The sequence below is a fragment of the Primulina tabacum genome, chromosome 15 (assembly GCF_025594145.1).
Source record: "Primulina tabacum isolate GXHZ01 chromosome 15, ASM2559414v2, whole genome shotgun sequence".
Taxonomy (NCBI): Eukaryota; Viridiplantae; Streptophyta; class Magnoliopsida; order Lamiales; family Gesneriaceae; genus Primulina; species Primulina tabacum.
Window position 1 is genome coordinate 31,038,457 of NC_134564.1, and position 23,804 is coordinate 31,062,260.

Here is a 23,804-nt window from a genome sequence, read left to right on the forward strand (position 1 = left end):
ATGAAATTTCAAAGACTATTATCAGATGTCTTGGGGCCATTGGCTCGTGAATGTTTTGTAATTTCATTCGGTTTGAAGAATGCTGGTGCAAGTTACCAACAAGCAATGAATGCTATATTTCATGATATGATTGGGCGTTATGTGGAGGTATACATTTATGATATCATGATGGTGAAGTCTGTTAAAACCTCGTATCACATTGAATACTTGAAAATAAGCTTTGAGAGGATGAGGAAACATGATTTAAAACTCAATCACTTGCAGTGTAATTTTGGCATATAAGCTGAGAATTTCTTGTGATTTTTGGTGCACCAGCAAGGATTAGAAGTGGACAAAAACAAACTCAAAGCGATAATAGAAGCTAAATCCCCATAGATTAAAAAGGCTGCAAAGATTCTTGGCACAGCTAAACTTTGAGTATATTGGCTTTTTTTTAGCTCAAAACATTTGGGACGGTCATTAGCTGGCTATGTATTATTGTTTTTTCCCCCTGCTACTGTTATTTATACCAATCCAAACACAACACAATATTCATAATCAATCAATATAACCATCCAAAACACACAACACAGTATTAACATCAATACAACTATTCCAAGCCACAATTTATCAACACCAAAATCAACACAAATATTTATACCAACTATTCAAGTGTCAAATATCCAAAACAAATGTCAATTCATTCTACAAAATGTTCAACCACTTCCAAACATTTACAAGTCAATCCAATCGAAACTCAAACTTTAACTACTAGGACTGTGTCTAAGGAGCTTGAGTCTTATCAGAATCTATAATAGGTGAAGAAAAGTCTGGAAAAGCAGAAGGAGGTTCTAGTGTTTGCGAAAACACCATACGAGCCATGAATTCACGCATCTTTTCCTCCAATTCAGTAACTCGAGTCTTCAAATCTACATTTTTTGCCCTCAACTCTTGTATCTCAACACATGAGCTACTTGGACGAACCCTTCCTGTAGAAGCAGACGTATCATGAGAAAAGGCAACTTTTGCTTGGGATCCAAGTCCATAAATGCATCTTTTCTTCATCCCTCCAACAACCTCATAATATATGTCGTTTATGGCATCCTGTGATGGAATATGTGGCTCCTCCCCCTCTGTAGTAGCTTGAGATATCTCGGAAATTCTTGTGGTCATATTATCCTATGTGGCTCCCCCCACCCCCAAAACGTCCGGTCCCCCATTGCTGGTACTTGTGTTTGGGTAATAAATATTTAAAAAGAAGAAAATGGTGCTAAAATTAGCAGCACTGTATTCTCTGCTATTTGTTTTCGTCGTGGTTTCAAATTCAGAATTCTTACAGATTCCTCTCAACATCCCCCAACAGATTTTTGTCCTAAATAAAGGAGAGATTTTTAATTTTGTTTTTTTTGAAAACTTCCATGTGAAATATAATTTTCTTTTTTCGGTGATCCCTTGCTCTGGCTTTGATATACATCGTGGAAGCGGCAACGTGAGTAAGGATTTTCAGTACAATAATTTGTGTGTCAATTTCTCCAAAAAAAATCAAAAGAGGAGGAAAAACAACTTAAAATTTAGAAAAATACCTCTAAATCAGATAACGGAGGAGCTATGGAAGACACCCTTATAGTCGGCGGCGACGGTAGACGGATGGTGTTGGAAGAATTGAAACCGCAAGGTTTTTAAGTTTTGAGATATAACTGGTGCAAGAGAAATAGCAGTGGGGTTTTTAAAAATATTTAAGTTTTATTAAAGACCACTCTCCTATTTTCGTCTCAAATTAGAGACCACTTTCATATATCTGTCTCAAATTAGCGACCGATATAATATATCGGTCTCAACTTAGATACCTAAATATAAATTCAGTCTCCAATTAGTGAGTTGAATAAAAAATCGAGTTACAAAAATAATATTAAATCTGAAAATAAATTTAGGGACCGATATTAATAACTTCGGTCTCAAATTAGAGACCACTTTCATATTTCTGTCTCAAATTAGCGACCGACAAAATAAGTCGGTCTCAACTTAGAGACCTAAATATAAATTCGGTTTCTAATTTGTGAGTAGAATAAAAAATCGAGCAATAAAAATAATATTAAATCTGAAAATAAATGTAACGGCCGTTATTATTAATTGCGGTTTCAAATTAGAGACCGAAATTACTGTCGGTCTCTAAATCGGTTGCAAATCTCCGTTTCTTTTGTAGTGAAAGTCAGCTGAGTTTTCGTTAGTTTATTTTCCACAAAGGAGAAAACAATAACAGATTTTTTAGCAGACCATCATACCACTGAGATAAAAAAATGAGCCAGAGGCTAATATTCTGGTATATACAACAGAGGCATTAACTTGGGTTTTGAAGTTTGATGGGTCCAAATACTGAGATAACATTGACATCAAGAGTGGTGATTACATCTTCTTTCGGAGTAAAAACTTCTCTGTCCTTTGATTTAGACTTTCCTTGCACAAATAATTAGGCCGGGTATGAAGTGTTGGTCATTGGAATTTAAATTTTAAAAGATTTGGGAGCAAAAGAAGTATTGATTGTGGGAGATTCTCAACTCGTGCTCAAACAAATGTCCGGGGAATAAAAATGTATGAGTATTGCTTTGACACCATATTATACAATTGCTTCTCAACTCATTGATGATTTGGAAGAAGTGTCTTCTGTTCATATATCTAGGCAGGAAAATTGGAAAGTTGATGAGTTGACTGAAATTGGCTCTGGCTTGAGAATGTATCCTCACCTCACCTACAAGTTGGTATCGGTGCAAAGAAATAATCATCATTCTACTTTGAAACAAGGAATACAAGTTGATAATTTCAATATTGATGTTGATTTGGCAATATATTGGAGAGATGAGATCAAAGAAACTATAAAGTTCCTATATAGAAAAATGACATATAGGTTATAAATGAGAGTAATTAAATATATTTTGGTGGAAGGAGAGTTGTATGGAAATATTGAAGATGAATTGTTGTTAAGATGCTTAGGCTTTCCAGAAGAACACAATTAAATAATGCAACAAGTTCATGAAAAAGTGTGTGGATTACAGCTCATTAAAGGCATTCAATAGTGAAACCATGGCTTTTTAGAGGATGGACCATGGAGTTAATTGGAAAAATTTATCCATCATCATCAAAAGGCCACTCTTTTATAATATTGATTACATATTTTTCACTAAATATGTGGAAGTTGTTTCCATGAAGAAAGTTGAGCAAAAAGATGTTATTGAGTTCGTTAAATAACATATCATTCATCAATTCAAAATTCCTCAATCAATAACCTCATATCAAGGAACTATATATGTTCAAAGGATCAAAAGTTAAAGAATCTGCAGATGATTATGGTGTAAAGTTGATAAATTCCTCATCTCATTACCTACAATCTAATGGAAAAACCGAGACTTCAAACCAAGTTTTGATTAAAATCTTGAAAAAGATTATGGAGTTAACCCCATAAATTGGCATAGATTATTGTCAGATACGTTATGGGTATATCAAAGTTCGAAAAGAAGTGCAACTGAAATCGGTCAATTTAAATTGTCTTATGGCTATTTTACCATTGAAGGTAGTAATATCCTCATTAAGGGTGGCTAGGCAGAAGTTAAGTATGCAAACTTATATTGTTTTATTATTAAAAAAATCAAAGGTAGCTCGTAGTTAAAATAAAAGAGTAAAGAACAATGAATTATACAAAAGAGATATAGTCTGGAAAACAGTGTAACATGTAGGGTCAAAGTATCGCGAGTTCAGAAAATGTTCTCCCAATTAGGAAGGACTGTTTAAAATTCATTGTGGCTTGTATGAGAATTATATTGGCTATTCAGTATAGATCACTAACCACATAAAATATGTATCAATGGTATATAATATCATTGTAGCTATCATAGGTAATTCAGCAGAGTTCCCCCAGTAAGATGATGATGCATAAAATCAAACAGCTAAAAAGTAATACAAATAAGTAATCGAGATAATAAAATCAGTCCATATGGCGGCCTACATTAAGTACAGTAAAAGATGTTATATGCCTAGCAATGAAAATAATATATCATCAATTCAAAATGTGGTCTTTTGAGCCACAAAAAACCATCCAAACAAACTGAAATAGAACCAGAGAAAAGTATAATACTCGAATAAAAAGAGTGTTTATATAAAAAAACCACTAGCTAATCGAGGTTGAGTTGGAGAAGTTCCTCTCATTTCGCATTACACTCGGCTTGAGTGTGTTCAGGCCCTTGTAAAGTAGAAGTCCAGTTCTGAAAGTCTTCTTTTTGAGCAGCCAACTTAGTCCCACAGTCATAAACCTCCTGATCAAGCTTAGTGATAAACATTTCCAAAGTTTCACTTTTTTCCAACAAGTCTGTCAAAGTGGCTTCACGTTGAACAACCTTTGCTTTCACCTTTTCCCTCAAGTGGCCTCATATTCAGCCTCTAGCATCTCAAGTTCTTGGGATTATGCATCTCTTTCAGCAACCAAATCATCAATGTCAGACTTCTCTTTTTTGAATTCTTGAATCTTGGAAGTCAAAGACTTTCTTGAGAAGTGGCTTGACAAGTGGGAAAAAGCGAAGATAGAGAACCAAGAGCCTGACGAGTAGAAGAATATGAAAAATATAAAACTGCTTGAAACAATAAAAGAGCAGAGAGCACAACAACTTTGTTTGATTCTTTAAGGCTAAGGGGATCCAAACCTAAAAAATGGCCAATAGTGACCTTTGCCAATGAAAGTTCAACACCTGTTGGGAAAGAAAGCACGCGAGGTGTAATGGTAGAATTGTCAGCTTCAATAAAACTTAGATCCAATTCGGCCTTTCTTGGAAGTCTGGACATCAACATTTGAGCTTTGAGGAAAATACGATCCTGCAAACAAATACGAAGGCAACAATTTGCGTAATATAAAGTACAAAGCTAATTGGACTCTGAAAAATAAAGAATTACCTGAGGAAGATGATTAAACGTATCAGGCAATGCGCTTTGGGCAGTTGAAACTGTATCAGCATGTTTAACAAAGAGTCGGCCAAAAAGACAACTCGAATTCAACTGATTTTAATCACCCGTGGCAGTAAACAAAAGATCAAATGTCCAGCACACAAGCTTCTATTTACCGAATTCCACGGTGTATATGCAAATATCAAGAAGATAATAAAGATTACTTAATATTGAATAGTTTCTCAAATTTCAACAACTATTATATTGTCAATGCATGTTTTTTAATTTCCATTATTTTTTCTACATGGCCCTGGCGTTTATAAATGATCATTTCACTTTGTTTTGTTCAATTCCAGTTTATAGATATGTTTAATGTCGTTCGAAATAATATAATTAATTTTCATGTTGTTTGCGAATCAATTTTGCATGTTTTTTTGTTGTTAAACATTCATTTCTTTAACATCTAAATCTAGAGAGACTAGAACGAACCACAAAATTAGGAATTTGCGTCGTTTAATATAGAAGTCAATTTTCTTTTATTGTTTTCAGGTGGTGTCGCTTAGACACATGACACAGCCACACTTTTATCAAAACTAGCAGCAAAACACGTACATTATACGTAGTTAACGAACTTGAGTGCAATTATGAATATTAGTTATAAATTAAATTTCAGGGAACAGAGTAATATGATTGGTAAATACCGAAGTTAATAAGTGAAAGTTTAGGGACGTCGATGGAATTTAATCTTTCTTTTTCCTTTGTTTTTATTTTTATTATATATATAATTTTTTCTTTGTTCTGTGCTTTGCCCCTGTACCCAAGCAAACTACACAGGTCACAGGTGTTCTTTCGAATGTCCCTTTCTCCAAATATTTAAATTTTCTCCCTGCACAGGTGTTCTTTACATTCTTCATTTCCTCCAAAAAAAAATTTATAGTTCTTCTCTTATTTAAAGTTCAGAAGCTGGTTGAGGTGTTGAAATCTAGAAAGCTGGTCTTTCATAAGCATTGTTCTTCTTCTTCTTGTTGTTTTTGTGTGTGTTAATTTGATTCAACCTTTTTTCCGTAAGATTTATTGTTATTAATGTAATACGTGAATTTGTAAATTTCTTACTTCTCCACGATTTTGCTTTGTTTTTCTTATTGCAGATTTGGAGTGTAATTCATGTGAAAGTGCTGAGACTTGGACTTTGCTTAGGTGAAGATTTTGATTACTAACTGACTGTGTAGAAAATTCTGCCGAAAATTACTGTATGGATGCGGTGAGAATTTCTTGGCTGAGACCTTTATGTTCTGCTGCAAAAGCTAATTGTGGATTTGATATTAAAACGTCTCTTGCATACACAAGTAAATGTTATCACACTAGAGAATCTGGGCATGTGAAGAATTTTGAGCGCAATAGTTATAGAATACTGTGTTTGAACTCTGCTATTTTTGCACGGTGCTCAAGAGGGGGTTACTTTGATGCTTGTTATAGAAACAAGCTATTGGGGAATTCGTTTTTTCGAGGTAGTTTTTCATTTGTAGGGATCAGCTCTTTGGCTAGTAATAGGCTGTTTTCCTCATCTAGCGGGGGTAAAGGTAGCATTACTCGTGATTCAAATGTTATTCCTAATTCGGGTGCAAGTGGGAGCAGTGTGACTGATGGTGGTGTTGGACAGGACGGTTGGATTGGTAAAGCAAATGACATATGGCAATCGACAGTTGAAGCTGTGAAATATAGTGGGGAAAAGGCGAAATCGGTGTCAGATGAAGCTGCTCCTCATGTTCAAAAGTTTCTTGATACCAATCCTTACCTTAGAGATGTTATTGTACCAGTAGGCGGAACTTTGGTCGGAACTTTACTGGCATGGTCGTTGTTGCCGAGTATCTTGATGCGATTTCACAGATACTCTATACAAAATCCGGTTGCTTTGTTGGCTAGGAACACGCTGTGGGGTTCTGTCCCTTATGAGAAAAGCTTTTGGAGTGCAATGGAGGACCCAATTCGATATTTTATCACGTTCATGGCATTTTTGCAAATGTTAGTGTATCTATATTTGGTTTGAGGTTCTTTTGATTATGTAGGAAAAGTGGATTTAATCTTCTTTTCTTCCGCAGTGGTGAAATGGTAGCTCCAACGGTTATTGCTTCACAATACATCGTGCCTGCTTGGAGGAGTGCTTTTGTTGTTTCACTTGTCTGGTTCCTGCATCGCTGGAAAACAAATGTTATTACTCGAGCTTTGGCAACTAAGAGCACGGAACATGTCGACAGGGATAAGTTGGTAACTCTGGACAAAATCTCATCTGTTGGACTCCTTGTTGTTGGGTTTATGGCTTTAGCAGAGGCATGTGGAGTGGCTGTGCAGTCAGTTATTACCGTAGGAGGCATAGGAGGTGAGTTTTTGTTAGTGATAATGGTCCATGATAGAAATTATATGGAGTATATTTCAAGGAATAACTTTTTTATGAGTTATGAAAATAAAACGCTCATAGATCATATGTCATCTTTTTGTATTAAAATTATTTTAGTCACCAGATTATTTTATTGTTTCGACTTTGTTAATGACTGTTAACAAAATTGAGACGAATTTGCCATGATATGAAATCTCAACAGCGAGAATCATATCAGAATAACTATGACCTGTCTCCAGTTTACATTTAATCAAGAAGGTATAATTAATTTAAAAGAGTACCTCGTAGAATATCTTGGCCCGGAAGTGATGCAATTACCAGATTAAGATGATCGACAATTGCTACGGTTTTATCAATAAGACCACTGGCTGGATGGTTCCATTAGTCCTTTGCTTTCTTTTGTTCTTCCAATCTCTGTGTGTGTGTGTGTGTGTGTGGGGGGGGGGGGGGGGGGGGGGGTTCTTGTTGGTGGTTTCTTCCAACAATCAATTGTACTATACAAATCATATAAGTTCTTTAATAGTTCAAATCTGATTGTTCGTTCTGGACATGATTGACTGAAGATTTTAGAAAAACTCTATATAGTTCATTATTAATTGGCTGGCGACCTATGTTAACCTGACTCGATCATTATGTATGTTCTTTGTGTCAAGACTGCATATTCTAATTGGAATGTCAATTGAAAGTTTTGGAAGATTGATTTCAAGGATGTCTTATCTTTCAATTCAACATTTATATCTACGAATAAAATTTTGTTCTCGTCAATAAATAAATTTAAATCTGACTGCACCATCTTTTATATGTTATCAGGAGTGGCAACTGCTTTTGCTGCAAGGGACATACTTGGGAATGTTCTCAGTGGTCTTACCGTGCAGATATCACGACCATTTTCGATTGGAGACACAATCAGAGTACGTAAAATATTTGGCCGTTTTAGAAAATATATGGATTTTTGGCGTACAGGTTGTGTTGGAGTAAGAGAACATAATATTTCGGTTGTAAAAATACGTAAATTCCATTATTTCGTAATGATAATTACAATCAATAATCACCTAATATATAGACAACCCTAGACTATATAGAGTTGAATATTCAATCTCATAAATTAGTTGATTTCTTAATCAACTATAACAATATCCTCAATTATAGAGATATACTAAATCAATTTTGATTTGATCTCTTCTCTTTGACATTCTCCCTCAAGCTGATGAATAGATATATGTCATTCCTAGCTTGGAAACAATCTCTTGACATGGTGGGCCCATTCAATCCCTCGGTGAATATGTCTGCTAGCTGGTTTGTAGAGACATGTGATGTACAAATTAAGCATCTATCCAACTTTTATTTAATGAAGTGTATGTTGATCTCAATATGCTTTGTTCGATTATGCTGCATTGGATTATGAGCAATATTGATTGCTGATTTTTTATCACAATAAAGTCTCATGGGCCCATTCCACTTCACTTTTAGATCTTCCAAGATGATCTTCAACCAAAGCAATTCACTAATTCCTTGAGCCATAGCTCTAAATTCTGATTATGCGCTTGACCTTGCTACAACATTTTGTTTCTTACTTCACAAGTCACAAGATTTTATCCAAGAAAGGTGCAATATCCCGTAGTCGATTTAGAGTCAATGATGACCTAGCATAATTTGCATCTGTGTAGGCAACTCCATAGCATCACTTTTTTAAACAGAATTCCTTTTCCTGGACTCCCTCTGAGCTATTGGAGTATTATGGCAACAGCATGCCAATGCACTTCCTTTGAGCTTTGTATGAATTGGTTAATCACACTAAGAGTGTATGATATGTCATGTCTTGTGTGACAGAGATAAATGAGTCTCCTACAAGACGTTAGTACTTCTCTCTATTCACCATGTCGTCCTCTGAGATATCCCCAAGCTTGTGATGAAACTCCGGGTGTGCTCATAGGCTTAGAAGCTAATTTCCATGTCTCTCGTAGTAAATAAGTTACGTATTTCTGTTGAGAGATAAAGATTCCTTGCTTCGAATGTGCTTCTTCTATACCAAGGAATTATTTCTACCTTCCGAGATCTTTGATGTCAAATTCTGTTGTTAATCGTTGTCGAAGCCCTGCTTCTCTTTTTCATCATCGCCTGTAATGATTATGTCGTCAACATAGACAACTAATGTACCGATTAACCCTGATTTCAAGTGTGTCACAAACAAAGTATGGCTACCCTGACGGCTGACTTAGTACCCGATAGATTGCTTGACCTTCGTGAGTGAACCAAATCACGCTCTTGGGGACTGTTTGAGTCCATGTAGAGCTTTCTTCAATCCACAAACTTGTCCCTTTCTCAGATTCTTCTCATATCTGAGTGGAATGTTCATGTAGATATCTTCACCAAGATTTCCATGCAAAAAAAGGTATTTTTAATATCAAATTGTTGTAATATCCACCTATAATTTGCTGCAAGTGACAACACTATTTTGAAATGTTCATTTTTACAATTGGGGAAACACCATACGACTGTGTGTACCCTTTGGAAACAAATCTTGCCTTATCTCTTTCAAATGTGTCATCCGATCTATATTTTGCCGTATATAACCTGGTTATATACACCTTACTGACTGATTTCCCACAGGTAAATCATTGATCTCCCAAGTGTTATTTTTCCCTAATGCTTTCATTTCCTCATCTATGGCTTGTTTCCTGTTTTCATTGACAATGCTTCAGATAAGGTGGAAGGGTATGAATATTATTTAAGTTTACTAAGTAGCTATGTGATGGTGAGTAGTTGTCAAATGTGACAACATTAGACAATGGGTAGCATGGGTTTTTAGTGCATTCTCTTGTTCCTTTGTGAAGTGCAATAAGTATATCAGTTGCATGTTTGTCTTGTGTAGTGGAGTTCTCATTTGTCACCTCAGTTCCATCACTCGGTTCGGAGTCTTGGTCTTGCACAGTTTCAGGGATTGAAGGAGCTGTCCGCCTTGGACATACCTGACCAAACAATGTCGTATTAGTCCGAGGACTAGGAGGATTGGGTTCATTAAGGGCTGAGTTGGTTTCTTGAGGGGCTTGATGAGAGGCAGCACTTGGGGAAGAGCTGCTGGTTAGGAATGGAAGGGTAAATGGATCCTCATCTTCAAGAGAAGGCTCTCCTGAAGATGAGGGGCTGAGATGTAGGATTGAGCTTCATGGAAGGTAACATTAGCAGAAACAATACTTTCTTAGAAGGTGGATGATAGCACTTACAGCCTTTTTGGGTAAGAGATACCCCAGAAATACACATTTAAGTGCTCGAGGATCAAACTTGCCCCTACTTGGACTATGAACATGAACAAAACAGACACACCCGAACACTTTTAGTGGCACTTGATTGATTAGTGTGCAGATTGGGAAATGACTCTGACAACATATCAAGAGGACTTTTATTGCCTAAGACTCTAGAAGGGAGTCGATTGATAAGATGAGCAGCCGTTAAAACATCCCCCCAATAGGATTTAGGTAAATGGTGTTGAAAAAGAAAAGCTAGGGAATGTTAAGCAAGGAGTCATTCTTCTTTTCAGCAAGTCCATTTTGTCGTGGAGTATGAGGATTTGACCTCAAAATTGTTTTGAATCACGGTGTGAGAGACTGGAATAATAGAACTTAAATTGGTTTTATTTTTGAGCAAACAAATCCAACACATTCGACCGTAATCATCAATTAAAGAGATGAACCAGTGAGCTCCAGAAATGTTTGTAACATTAGAGGGACCTCACACATCACTATGGACTAGTTAAAAATTAGTAGAACATCTTTAATTGCTTTGTGAAAAAAATACACGCTTATGTTTCGCAAATTCACATACATCACAAGAAAAAAAAACTCATCTAATCCTCTAAATCTATATCTATATACCTATAAAAGTGTTGATAAAGGGCAATGTTTTCCGATTGTGCATTGACAAAAATATCCTTCGTGCAAACTTGAACAAAATAAAACTTATTATTATTGTAATGTAAAGATAAAACTAATAGGACATAAATGCCTCGTCATTAAATAACATTTTCTTCATACATAATTCTTAGAAAAATATTAAAAGAATATATTTTTAATCTATATCTATATCTATATACCTATAAAAATGTGGATAAAGGGCAATGTTTTCCGATTGTGCATTGACAAAAATACCATTCGTGCAAACTTGAACAAAATAAAACTTATTATTATTGTAATGTAAAGATAAAACTAATAGGACATAAATGCCTCGTCATTAAATAACATTTTCTTCATACATAATTCTTAGAAAAATATTAAAAGAATATATTTTTAATCTATATCTATATCTATATACCTATAAAAATGTGGATAAAGGGCAATGTTTTCCGATTGTGCATTGACAAAAATACCATTCGTGCAAACTTGAACAAAATAAAACTTATTATTATTGTAATGTAAAGATAAAACTAATAGGACATAAATGCCTCGTCATTAAATAACATTTTCTTCATACATAATTCTTAGAAAAATATTAAAAGAATGTATTTTTAAATTTAAAAAAATCTATATACCCATAAAAGTGTGGATAAAGGACAATGTTTTTCGATTGTGCGTTGACAAAAATATCATTCGTGCAAACTTGAACAAAATAAAACTTATTATTATTGTAATGTAAAGATAAAAATAATAGGACATAAATGCCTCATCATTAAATAACATTTTCTTGATACATAATTCTTAGAAAAAATATTGAAAAAATAGCTTTTTAAATTTAAAAAAATCTATATACCCATAAAAGTGTGGATAAAGGACAATGTTTTTCGATTATGCGTTGACAAAAATATCATTCGTGCAAACTTGAACAAAATAAAACTTGTTATTATTGTAATGTAAAGATAAAAATAATAGGACATAAATGCCTCATCATTAAATAACATTTTCTTGATACATAATTCTTAGAAAAAATATTAAAAGAATAGCTTTTTAAATTTAAAAAAATCATTAAAATTATTAAAAGAATATATATTTAACTATTATACTTATAAAAGTGTAAAAAGAATAACAAAGTTTTTCATCGTAAATTTTCTATTATCCCTTTAAATTGTGTGTTGTTAGATTAATTGCATGAAAATTTTCTACACAATTTTTGAGAAATCTATGCATTAAAAATTAATATATGTTTGATGATAAAAATATATTTTTTATCTATATACCTACAAATTTGTAGATAATTAGCCATGTTTTTCAATTGTCAAAAGATAAAAATGACTTTCTCATCAATACAAATCCAAATATTCAATAAAGATATATTTGTAAATTCTAATTGTTGTAAGTGTAAAAATGAAATATCAAAATTTTTTATTTATTCCACCTAATATATAATTAGTTAGTAGCCTAATTATTCCACATAATATATAATTAATAGTCTAACAAATGATAATGAATTATCACTACAATATATATTGATTGTCATAATTTATATCACTTGAAGAATAAAATGTAACTCCTATATTAATTTTCTCAAATAATCCATCTTTATACTAATTTTAAATATTTTATCCTTTTAATTTTCTTTCTACATGTTATTTTATGATTTTAATGCAATTATGTAATTATATTTTGGTGTAGTTTCTAACTATGTAATAAATTATAGTATCACAAGAAGATATAAGAAAAAATAATTATATATGTAATAGTACAATAACATGATAATAATATAATAATATGAAATTTAATACTAATATATTTTATGATTTTTTAACTAAGAATTGGAAGTAAAACATTTAATAAATTATTTAGTAGAATTTATATCAATAATTATGAATGTTAATATATTAATAATATCATAAAATATGAATCTGCTATAAAATTTAAGAGAGTTGGTTATAATAAGAAATTTAAATATTTTAGTAGCATTTTTTTTAAAAAAAATTATATATCAGACAAAGTTTTTTAGTGGAATCCTTCCTACAGAGGAAGAAGGGGTGACGTATTATTGTTTTTCTCCGAACATCCATAAAATTCCCGTGTCTTTACTTTTCACAAGTTTTTACATTTCAAACTATATCTTGTTGTTTAGATTGCCAACCGGTTGAAAATATTATTAGAAATATTGAACCGTCTTCCACACTTTTCACGTGGTTCATATTTTTAACTGTTTGAGAAAATCTTTCAACCGCCTAAAAACGTTTGAAAACAAATTTTAAAATCAAATATTTTTTAAAGAGTTTATTCAACCCCATCTAAATTCTTTCGTGATCCCAACAATATACAATCACTAAACACATACAAATATAATATAATATATATATAATTCGTAATCGATGGCTTAATGAAAAAATAAATTATATACTTTTTAAAAAATTATTCATTAACTAATGTATATGAAAATTAATTTATCTATGATATATAATTCTAAAGCAAAAGGTAAAAAAGTTATGTAGAAGGTTAACTAATATTTAAATGGAATATTATATGTTATATTTTATTATCAATATTATTATTTCATTAGTTTTGATAATATTTTGATGAGTTAGTCACAAATATTTTAAATTGATAATTATTTGTCCTTAGTGTGCTTCACTTATATAAATTATTATTTATGCATTTATAAAATCCATAATTTAGTTGATTTTTAGGTTCTTATACCTTATACGTGGTGCTTAGATATATATTTTTTCAAATTTTGTTTCAGTTCAATTCATTCTATATATTATGCTCATTATAATTTATTATATAACATAAAATCAACGACTTGAATTTTAATTTGAGAAACAATTTTGAAATTAAGATATATAAGTTTTTAATTAATTTATTCGTCTAATATGACAAAAGACTAAACCACTATAAATAAAAACATGATTCAAATTATTTTTTTAAAAAATCAAACTTTAATTTTTATTAAATAATAAATATTTACGTGCATCGCACGTGCTTCTTGCTAGTAGGTTAAAAAACACAGACTTTGAGAGGTTTGAAGGATGAATGTCCAAATCTACGATGTTGAAGCCATATTTTCTCTTTATTTGATAAAGCAGAATGGAAAGAATCTTTTTGAACTAAATTGAGATTGTCTGGTGAGTCAAGGTAGTAGAGTCCATACCTTTCCTTAGCACGACCAATCGTCCTCCCGATGCTTGGTCTTGAAATTCACAGCAGTTAGAAGTCGGAAAACTTCCAAGTCTCTAAAGCAACAGATACAATAAAAAGATTGAACCTCGAGCTTGAAATCTTCCAACCAAAAATGAAGGAAGAAGAAAATTCTAAGTTCAATATCCGACAAATGATTAAAATTACAAAAGTACGATATAACAGTAAAAGCAATACATGTAAGTGGATCGACTCATCAAGTTTCCATTGAAATATGATCGATACAAAGACTTGTCATTCGTTGGTTATTAGCGGTATCCCAAAAACGTCTGGGTCGAAATTTTAGTTTCGAATTAGTGGATGTTGTCTTAGGGAGTGGCGATGCAAAGATTGAACTTCGAGATGTAATTTTGGAATTAAATCGCTCAATCAAAAACAAAGAAAGAAGAAAAGTCAAAGTTAAATTGGCAAATGACAAAATAATCATAATTATACCAAAAGACAAAAATAAGGCATGAAACAATTTAGTAAACAAATAATGAAAACTCACACTTTTATATAAATAATAGATAATAGATATGTGATCATGTTTTGGTTTTTTTCCCATGTTCCATGAATCATCTCAATACATTTTCCTGATTCGAGCTTGTTAGTCTCCAGAAAGAAATGAATAAGTCATACCAGCAGATTTATCGGGGATGGTATGTATTTTCATTCCATGCTCGAAGTGAGATTTCAACGGATTATTTATAATATGTAGTAAAAGAGAACCTCCTGCATAATATCCGTCATTCCCTCCGTCTTGAAAAATTACCTTGCTGTCAAGGTCAAAAACAAAACAAAATACTATAAAAGGGAATAGTTTTTGTTCTTTTCACATTTTTAGAACTAATTCAGGCTACCCATATCCTTTCCTGGTGGTTGAGAGCTATGGAGGAAGTGAATTAAATACTTTGCATCTAGTGACTCACAGTCTCGAGTCCACAGGCATCCTATTGCTCAAACTTCAATTGCATTCTACAGATCGGATAGTCTGTCATCTTTTTCAACATCCCTTTCATCCTTTTGCGCTTTGTTTTGCAGGCTGGATCTGTGGAAGGTCAAGTGGTAGATATGGGTCTTACTACTACATCGTTGCTGACTGCAGAAAAGTTTCCAGTTATTGTCCCGAATTCTCTGTTTTCCAGTCAGGTATGCATATTTATTTCGTTTTCGTTTGTTGAATTACTTGATTTGTTTTTTCTTGGATATTGTTTTAGTTTATATAATGACCACCAGAGATTATCCTAACAGTCATCTGACTTGTCTACATCAACAAATTTTATTATTGATTGATGGATACAGCTGTAGTTGATGAATCATTTATGTCACATTCTTGAAAACATCATGATTAGAATTTCTATTAATATCAGCTTCCCCGGCTTCTTATGTTTAACACTTTGCATTAGCATGCATTTATGAATCGTTTCCAGATGTACATTTTGCGAACTGTAAAATTACTCGGTCAATATAGCAAGCGCAAAGGTCGATGGTGGAGTTCAAGATTTTTCTGTTCGGTAGAGGTTAACTAGATCCTTGTGCCAATTATAGGTCATTGTGAATAAATCACGGGCCAAATGGCGTACAATGTCCACGAAGATCCCGATACAAGTTGATGACCTAGACAAGATTTCCCAGATATCAGAGGATATAAAAAGCATGCTCCGATCTAATCCAAATGTGTTCTTGGATAAGGAGGCACCATATTGTTTCTTGTCTTGTATTGAGAGATCATATGCCGTTTTGACCGTTGGATGCAATCTCAAAAATGTGGTATGTCCTTTTTTTGGTCATTTCAAATATTTTATGATCTGAAAACAAGTTAATTGGACAAAGAAGCATACATAATAACCACTTGATTGGACAAGATTTTATCTATTTTTATCTGTTTTTGATTTGGCTATACTTTTAGAGTAGTTCCGAAAGCCTTTACAGAGATTATATTTTCAAATTATTATAGTTATAAAATTGAAAACACCGGTGAATTTTGCTGGGTTCGCTTTATAAAACAGCCCAACCTTATTATGCTTTTTCTGATTTTTATTATTTTTCTGATTCACAATCAACTTAATGAATTTCTTCTAGTGACATTGGATTTTGTCATTATGTAACTTTATATTTAGTTCAGTTCTCTTGATGAACCGTGATACTATGATCGACTCTAGACGCGTATCACTCTAATAGGTTTTCACTGATGGTTGAATTCTCTCATTCTCCGAATCTTTTAAATTTTAAGAACATTAGTCAAGTTGGTTGAATCCAGACTCTAATCTTTTAACATTTAATTTAAATTTATAAGTTTCTTATTTAATTCGAATGATTGACATCGCTTAATGGTCATCGTTGTTCTTCCATTTCTCCTGATACCCTTTCGTACATACATTCCAAGATCTTGCATAATGTGTTAGTTTTATATATAACTCGGTTTAGCTGATGACAAGGTCCTCACGGTGTTGATGGTTGTAGGGCAATGAGGCGGAGCAGGATATTCTTCTGCAGGCTGTCCGAATAATCCAACAACACGCTGCATTAGGCAGAACTCAGGAAAACACTCTACATTGACACACTGGTTGTTGCATCCTCTGGCATTTTGTACATAAGACTCAAAATAATGTCTTTCACAAAGACCATTTTGGATTCGTCGGTGTGTTTTACCCTTCAAAGCATTTGGAATTTAACACTTCGTGACTCTGCAAGTTTATTTTGGAAGTGAATGAAGTTAATTTGCTGTCGACATTGTTAACGTTTTTTGTATAATCCAATGGTTTTGTTGTACTGAAAGCGTGTCAATCCATCAAAACAATGGGAACAAAATATTGAGAAACTCATAATCGTGATATTGAGATCTCGAACTGTATCGACTGAACTTTGGTGGGGGAAGTAGTTGACGATTATCTTGGGTAGCTGTGGAATGGGATTTTTTATGGGTTCTTGGATCGAAATTCCGGGGCTTTATTTATTTCTAATAATGATTTATCTGAAGTTTTCATTGCACTCTCAAAGGGTGCCTATCATCATCGTTAAAGTAAGGATCAATTGAATCTCATTTCGTGGAATTTTCCATATTCTACTCTTTTACAAGGCAGGACCTTAATATATCACATGGTCATTAGTGTTTGTGGGTTTCATTAAAAGTGCACGTCCGTTCAACATTGTTGAACGACAAAATAACGTTCTTAGACTGCGGGAGGCGACTTTTCAGAATCAGCAAAGGTCTTAAAATTCAATAATCTTACTATTATAATATCACATTTCATTCTCAAGTCTCGGTAGACCAAGTAAAACGCGTTTATTCAAAGAATTAGCAAATTTCTTCGCTCTAGAAATAAACATTGGATGTCCTTGACATGAACATTTGGGGGTGAATGACCTAATATGCAAATAAATTAACTTATTCGTATTCAACATTACATATATTGTATTAAACAATGACTGGAGCTGAACAACAACCAAAAGATTTATATTCCTCATTAAGTCACAACTAAATGATTTTTAACATATATTTTATTAATATTTTAGCATCGATATAAAATACATGAAACTCACAAACTCAAAACTTTATATGAACTTTTGCTTCATATATCAAAAAATTAAACTCTAACAAAATAAATTCAACTCCAACTCACTCAGCTAGAACTAAAAATAATTCATTTCATACAAAGTGCTTCAGCTTCAGCTTCAATTCAACCCAATAAAATTCGGGTTCGAGCTTGAATTCAAAAGCACGAATATTACTCTGTTCAGATCAAGTCGCATCCCAAACCTTCCTCACCGGCCGAGTGGGCCAGGGGCTGCAAAGGAAGAAAGATGAGAAAATCCTCCACCATAGAGGCTAAAAACAAAACCACCGATGCAAAAATTAACACATCCACGGAGAACATAAAATCCCAAACTCATTCCATTAACCTTACATAAGGGTCCATACATTTCGTCAACCACTATTACATCAACGTACCACAAAGCACAACCATATATTACATATATTGAGCTAGAAAACAAAAACACTCCTTAAACTACACATATTTGTATACAAGGAAGATTTATACCTTCCGTTTTACCTTACCATCTGGTTTTTTCCAGTGTTGCTACCCCGCACATGGTCAAAGGCGTCGCCACCAATCCTAAGGTTAGAAATCAAAGCATCACGTCCAGTCAAAACAATCTGGAAGAACCTGTCCACCTCCTTTGCAAGGTGATCAAGTCCTTGTGAGAAAATATCTACAGATTTTTTCAAATCCAAGGTCGACTCTTTCAATACTCCAGTTTCAGTACGGTCTACCCCATCTTCTTGCACAATAGGGTACAACTTCTTTGCTCTCATGTCCACAGCTTCAAGTTCTTTCAATATGGTGAAACTTCTGATGGAATATATGCTTCTTATTTCAGCATTGATGAATTCCTGAATCGCCATAAATTCACCCGCCCACAAGTAAGACTCGGGAACCGGAAGGTCTATTAACTTATTAGGAGAACCGGAGAATGCAGCTGCAAAAGTGCTGCAAATGAAAAGGGTTACAACCTTGACTCCATACATAGCTCGCATTAAAACCTTTCCCTTTGAAGAGTTTTTAACGTTAGGTTCATCTAGCATTTTGACCAGACTGTCCATTACCGAAAAGCAGTTATCAAGTCTTGGATTCTTCGAAGCAATATGCATACTCCATCCGTCGAGGGATGAACGAGCCCGAACAAACTGATTAGATGAAGCACTGCTCAAATTATGCAAAACACACTGGAGATAAAGGTGGCCTTGTTTCAGTCGGGCAACTTCGGAGCTGAAAGAAATGCATATATCTAGCAACTTAACACTATTGGCCAAGTAAACGTCAATCCACTTATCCTCCCAATCAGAGACAGGGAGCTCAAGTGATGTTATAAGAGTTTTTATGTCAGTATGAATTTCACACAAGGCTACCATTGCAGAAATCATCCATGATACACGGAGCACATCTTCCTTATCAGCTGGCTTAAGCTTTTTAAGCCTCGTTGCCAATGTGTCCTCGAAATTATTCAACAAAGCGAGGAGCTTTGGGGAAAGTTGAGTGCCTTTCGGCAAAATCATTCGGAAGGGATTTCCAAATGGGAGGAAAGGCCTGTGTGGTTCCTGTGCACGGCTCATTTGCACACAAACTAACTGCAAAGTAAAAGAAACACTTCGATTACATGCAGCAAGTCAAGTTCTTTAAACTTTGGATCCTACAAGGAAAAGAAAGCGGAAAAACGTAGAAAAAGATGACATCCGATGAAGATCTAAGAAGTCAACAAATGTATTGTTTCAAGGATCAGTATGACCTAAACACATTAAGCAGAATCTTACAGCTTCAAACATTGACGGTAATACAGACTTTAAGCATGAAATCATCAATCTTACTACTAAGACACTCAAAGACGGATCTTCCCCAGAAATCATCATATTTCAACCGCATCTGATCAATGTTTCTACTAAGACACGCAAAGCCCAGGGGTATTCCCCAGAAATCGTCAAATTCCAACAGCTGGTCTGAGCTAGCAATAACAACCGTGTTCTAAATTTCATAAGACAGGTCTAAACGTTATAATAAAATATTCAAATTGCCTACAGAAATTCAGTGAAATATAGATATTATGCGTCAATTTCTAAATATAATTACAAAAATTAAAACCTTAAGATATTAACCACTTAAAAAGTCAGTAAGCATACAAATTCTTCAAGAACTTAACAAGATGATCATCGAATATTTTCACAAAAAAACATAAGATTTTCACCGATTAGCATTGTCAACGCACAAATCTCACAAAAAATAAAGGATTTTTTTCAAATACTTTACCAAAAATTCTAGATCATCGTACAAAAAATTTCAAAGAAACTAAGAAATTACATTCAAATATTTACACCAAAAATTAAGATCTTCAACTATCAAAAAGGCCAACGCTAGATTCTCCCGAAATTAAATTTATAAGTGAAATCCTAATTTTTATCAATATTCAACATAATTATCTAAGAAAATCATTCCGTCGATAAACAAACAATGATATTCTAAAAAACCCTTACCCAAACTCACAGATCTGCGCCGATAAGAACGTTACTCAGAAATTTAAAATCAGGTCTAGTAAAATCACACGACAAACGTAAAAACACAGAAATCAAACATATTAATATTAATACATAGACGTACGTCATATATAAGGAGAGGAGACGAACCTGATTCTCAGAAAGGCGTAGAAAAGTTAGGAAACTTCGTCCAAGTCTTCGCAAAGATGGGGTTTGTTGTCTGTCATAGAGGGAGACGTGCTGCAATATGATTGGATATTAGTTGTACCATGAGTTTATTTACACCAACCATTAAACCTTAGTTTATAAAACATCTTTAAATTACATTTTCGCCCATAGTTTTTTCATTAATACGTAGGGATGACAATGGCGTGGCGCGGGGTGGGGCCGGGATGGGTTTGCCATCCCATACCGTCTTTGAATTCCATCCCCATCTCATATCCGTCCCGATCTTCGTTTTTTTGGGTTCGGGAAATCCCCAAACTCGAAAATTTCGGGATCAACCTCTCATCCCCGCCTCAATCTATGTTTCAAAAATATTAATATGGTAAGACGATGATGGACTCAGAGATTTTCTCAAACCAAAACTTATTATTATCTATTATTGTTAGTGATAATACTAATATTAATACTAGTATCAATATTATATTATTATTATTAATTTTTTAAAAATATTAATATTATTATATTATTGATACTAATTATACTATTATTTTATTATTGATATAATTTTTGGTACGGATTCGAGGACGAGGATAGTAATCCTATATCCGCCCTGAACTACATCAGGGATTTAAAAAAAATCCTAGAACCCGAAAAAATCGGAGATCTTCATCCCCGTTTAAGGTTTTTCTCGTGAGATTCTAAACCCGTATAGAAAGTTATCATTTCTATTTATGTGGGTATAAAACTTTGATATAATTTTTTTAAAAAATACTTTGACATGACTTTTGTCGTATATCATAAAAATAATCTCATATAAATTATAAAAATTTGTACCATATGCATGTGTTGGTGTAAAAAAAGGTGTAAATATAAAACTGTCAAAATGTTGTTGTAGTGTATATTGTAAAACTATTGAGACAAGGCAATAACATAATGTAAGATGATCTTAGAGTTGGATTCTATCTTACGAACTTGTTTCACACACAATGTTTATGGAATGCGACGATAGTCTCCCTTAAATGCAAGGACTTATGTTTTGTGATATGAACACTCATATTCACAAAACTGTGACAAACTTCTAACATGTTTTTTGAACTTTCGAAATGAAGAACGAAAATTACATGCAACAATAAGCAGTGGATGAAAATGTATTTGTATTTTCGAGTTTCTCATAGTCTAATCTTATTCCATTATGAAGTATGGTTCTATTTAGGGGTGGACGTTTATTCTCAGGTATCGGGTACTCGATCGGGTATCGGGTACCTGATATTATCGGGTTTTTACCGATACCCGATCGGGTATTGGGTATCCGACAATTTTTTTTGAACTTTTCTTTATGGGAGGGTCTATCCGTTTATTCAATTAAAAAATACATGTATTTTTTTGTGGCTAGTCATAACCCTATATAATTACAAATAACTAACCATAATATGATATAATGACATGATTTTTTGTGAAATGTGAAAAATACATGTGTTTTTTTAATTTACTAGTCATAATATGATATAATGACTAGTCATAACTTAATATAATGACAAGATATTTTGTGAAATGTGAAAAATATATATATTTTTTCAAAAATAAATTTAAAAAAATTTAAAAAAAAATGTTTCTTTTTCCAGGTACCCGACTGCCGAGTACCCGAAAATGCCCAAAAATTTCGGTACCCGACATGATCGGGTTGGTGTCAAGTAGTAAATTTACTACACGACTTGTCGGTTACCTGAAATTTCGGGTACCCGAAAACCCAACCCGCGCCCATCCCTAGTTCTATTTATATTTTTCTAAGGATTGCATGGTCTTTTCTCTATTAGTTGTCTCTTTGATGATATCCAATCTTATCCGTCGTATCTTAATATAATAGTTGATGATACCCCAATTGGTGAGCCACCATTATATCACATCCATTGATTAGATTGAATCTGGTCCATTTGAATCGAACGATGCAGATCGCATCTTTTCAGGATGACAACAACATTTGGAAGCAACCATAGATATGACAGATCTCAACCTCCAGTCTTGATCCAATGGTCCAGACTTCATCTCCTTGATATAGATTAATCTAGCTCATTCGATCATCTTGCAACAATCATGATCTCGCCCACTCTTAAATCATCACATACTTTCATCATAACCCTTCAGATCCTGATCCAATGGCTCGTAACTGTCATCTCACTCGTCATAGTGGCACACAATCACTTGCCACATCACTCAGTCACTGCCACGTGTATGGTGACTAGACCTTATCTCAAGTCACCATATGCCACCCTATCGAACCATCATTTTCGAGTCGTATATGGGACCCATCATCGCCTCAAAAAACATGGAGTACACATGTCACATACTTATTATATTAATACCCTTTTTCCTCACATTTGTTTTAACATTAACACTCATTATTCGTAAATTTCAATGTTCACTCATTCATCTTTATTCTTATTTTATATTATATAAATTCATTTTCAATTTTATTTACAATATTTAAATATATATTACTTAAAATAAATAATAATAATAATAATAATATTTTTAAATATATTTATTATTTAAAATAATTTCATCATATTTTACGAATGTTATTTATTTAAAATTAGAATTTTATTATAAATTTGAAATGAAATAATATAACACAGAAAAAAAAATAACATTTGCATAAAATTAAAAAAAACATATAAATTAAATGTTCCAAAATATGTAAAATAGGAATTCACATATTGCTGTTATATTGTGTCTAAATATACTCAATTAAGTCGGCATGAAATTGGCGATGCACTTGATTGTCACATAATTTGTAATATCACCGGAGATAATCATTAAATCCTCGATTTGATCCATGGACGTGAGAGGTCATCATCACCTTCACCGTTGTATCAATTTGTCACGTGATCTCCTCTATTTTCAACAATTATTTTATGCAAAATAATGCATGTTAAAATAATATGTTTAAACTTTTTCTTGTATCAATAATGAGCTGGACCTCTGAAAAATTTCCATTGAGATTGGAGCAACCCAAATGTCTGTTCGACATCTTTTCTTGCAGCCATTTGTCTTCCATTAAACAACATCCTCTTGGAATTCTCCGAGCAAGAAAAAGTCTTCACGAAAGTAGTTCATTTCATATATATTCCAATATGTTAGAAATACCCCTTCGTATATTGAGTCACTCACTATGAAATCAATCTCTAGGGAATTTCCTTGCAAGACGTTATTGAATATGAGATATTTG

The 23,804-nt window shown here is 33.3% G+C and overlaps 2 protein-coding genes across 9 annotated transcripts; one reads left to right on the plus strand and one right to left on the minus strand.

The window, feature by feature from the left end:
• Positions 1-5,696: 5,696 nt before the first annotated feature.
• LOC142526573 (mechanosensitive ion channel protein 1, mitochondrial-like) lies at positions 5,697-17,118 on the plus strand. Of its 5 annotated transcripts, none has more exons than XM_075631053.1 (7): positions 5,697-5,739; positions 6,054-6,927; positions 7,005-7,282; positions 8,111-8,211; positions 15,427-15,534; positions 15,934-16,155; positions 16,849-17,118. In XM_075631053.1, the coding sequence occupies exons 2-7, from the start codon at positions 6,158-6,160 to the stop codon at positions 16,942-16,944; spliced, it is 1,575 nt and encodes a 524-aa protein (XP_075487168.1). In that variant the 5' UTR covers positions 5,697-5,739; positions 6,054-6,157; the 3' UTR covers positions 16,945-17,118. The 5 variants fall into 5 exon arrangements, with proteins under 5 accessions (XP_075487168.1, XP_075487170.1, XP_075487171.1 ...); XM_075631055.1 differs by having other exon boundaries at positions 5,720-5,799; XM_075631056.1 differs by lacking the exon at positions 5,697-5,739 and adding an exon at positions 5,762-5,877.
• Positions 17,119-18,257: 1,139 nt separating this feature from the next.
• LOC142526574 (protein BPS1, chloroplastic-like) lies at positions 18,258-20,698 on the minus strand. Of its 4 annotated transcripts, none has more exons than XM_075631060.1 (2): positions 20,564-20,698; positions 18,258-19,516 (listed from the first exon to the last, which is right to left on the minus strand). In XM_075631060.1, exon 2 carries the CDS (start codon positions 19,499-19,501, stop codon positions 18,437-18,439), a length of 1,065 nt encoding a protein of 354 aa, XP_075487175.1. In that variant the 5' UTR covers positions 19,502-19,516; positions 20,564-20,698; the 3' UTR covers positions 18,258-18,436. The 4 variants fall into 4 exon arrangements, with proteins under 4 accessions (XP_075487175.1, XP_075487174.1, XP_075487173.1 ...); XM_075631059.1 differs by lacking the exon at positions 20,564-20,698 and adding an exon at positions 20,414-20,557; XM_075631058.1 differs by lacking the exon at positions 20,564-20,698 and adding an exon at positions 19,754-19,966.
• Between the last annotated feature and the right edge of the window lie 3,106 nt (positions 20,699-23,804).

Bases quoted from the DNA above. Each gene is read 5' to 3' on its own strand.
- LOC142526574 (XM_075631058.1), bottom strand. From the start codon at position 19,795: ATGATGATTTCTGGGGAAGATCCGTCTTTGAGTGTCTTAGTA. The intron at 19,517-19,753 runs GTAAGATTGATG...TTTACTTTGCAG, and splicing joins CGTCTTTGAGTGTCTTAGTA to TTAGTTTGTGTGCAAATGAG.
- LOC142526573 (XM_075631053.1), top strand. From the start codon at position 6,158: ATGGATGCGGTGAGAATTTCTTGGCTGAGACCTTTATGTTCTGCTGCA. The intron at 15,535-15,933 runs GTATGCATATTT...TGCCAATTATAG, and splicing joins ATTCTCTGTTTTCCAGTCAG to GTCATTGTGAATAAATCACG. The intron at 16,156-16,848 runs GTATGTCCTTTT...TGATGGTTGTAG, and splicing joins GATGCAATCTCAAAAATGTG to GGCAATGAGGCGGAGCAGGA.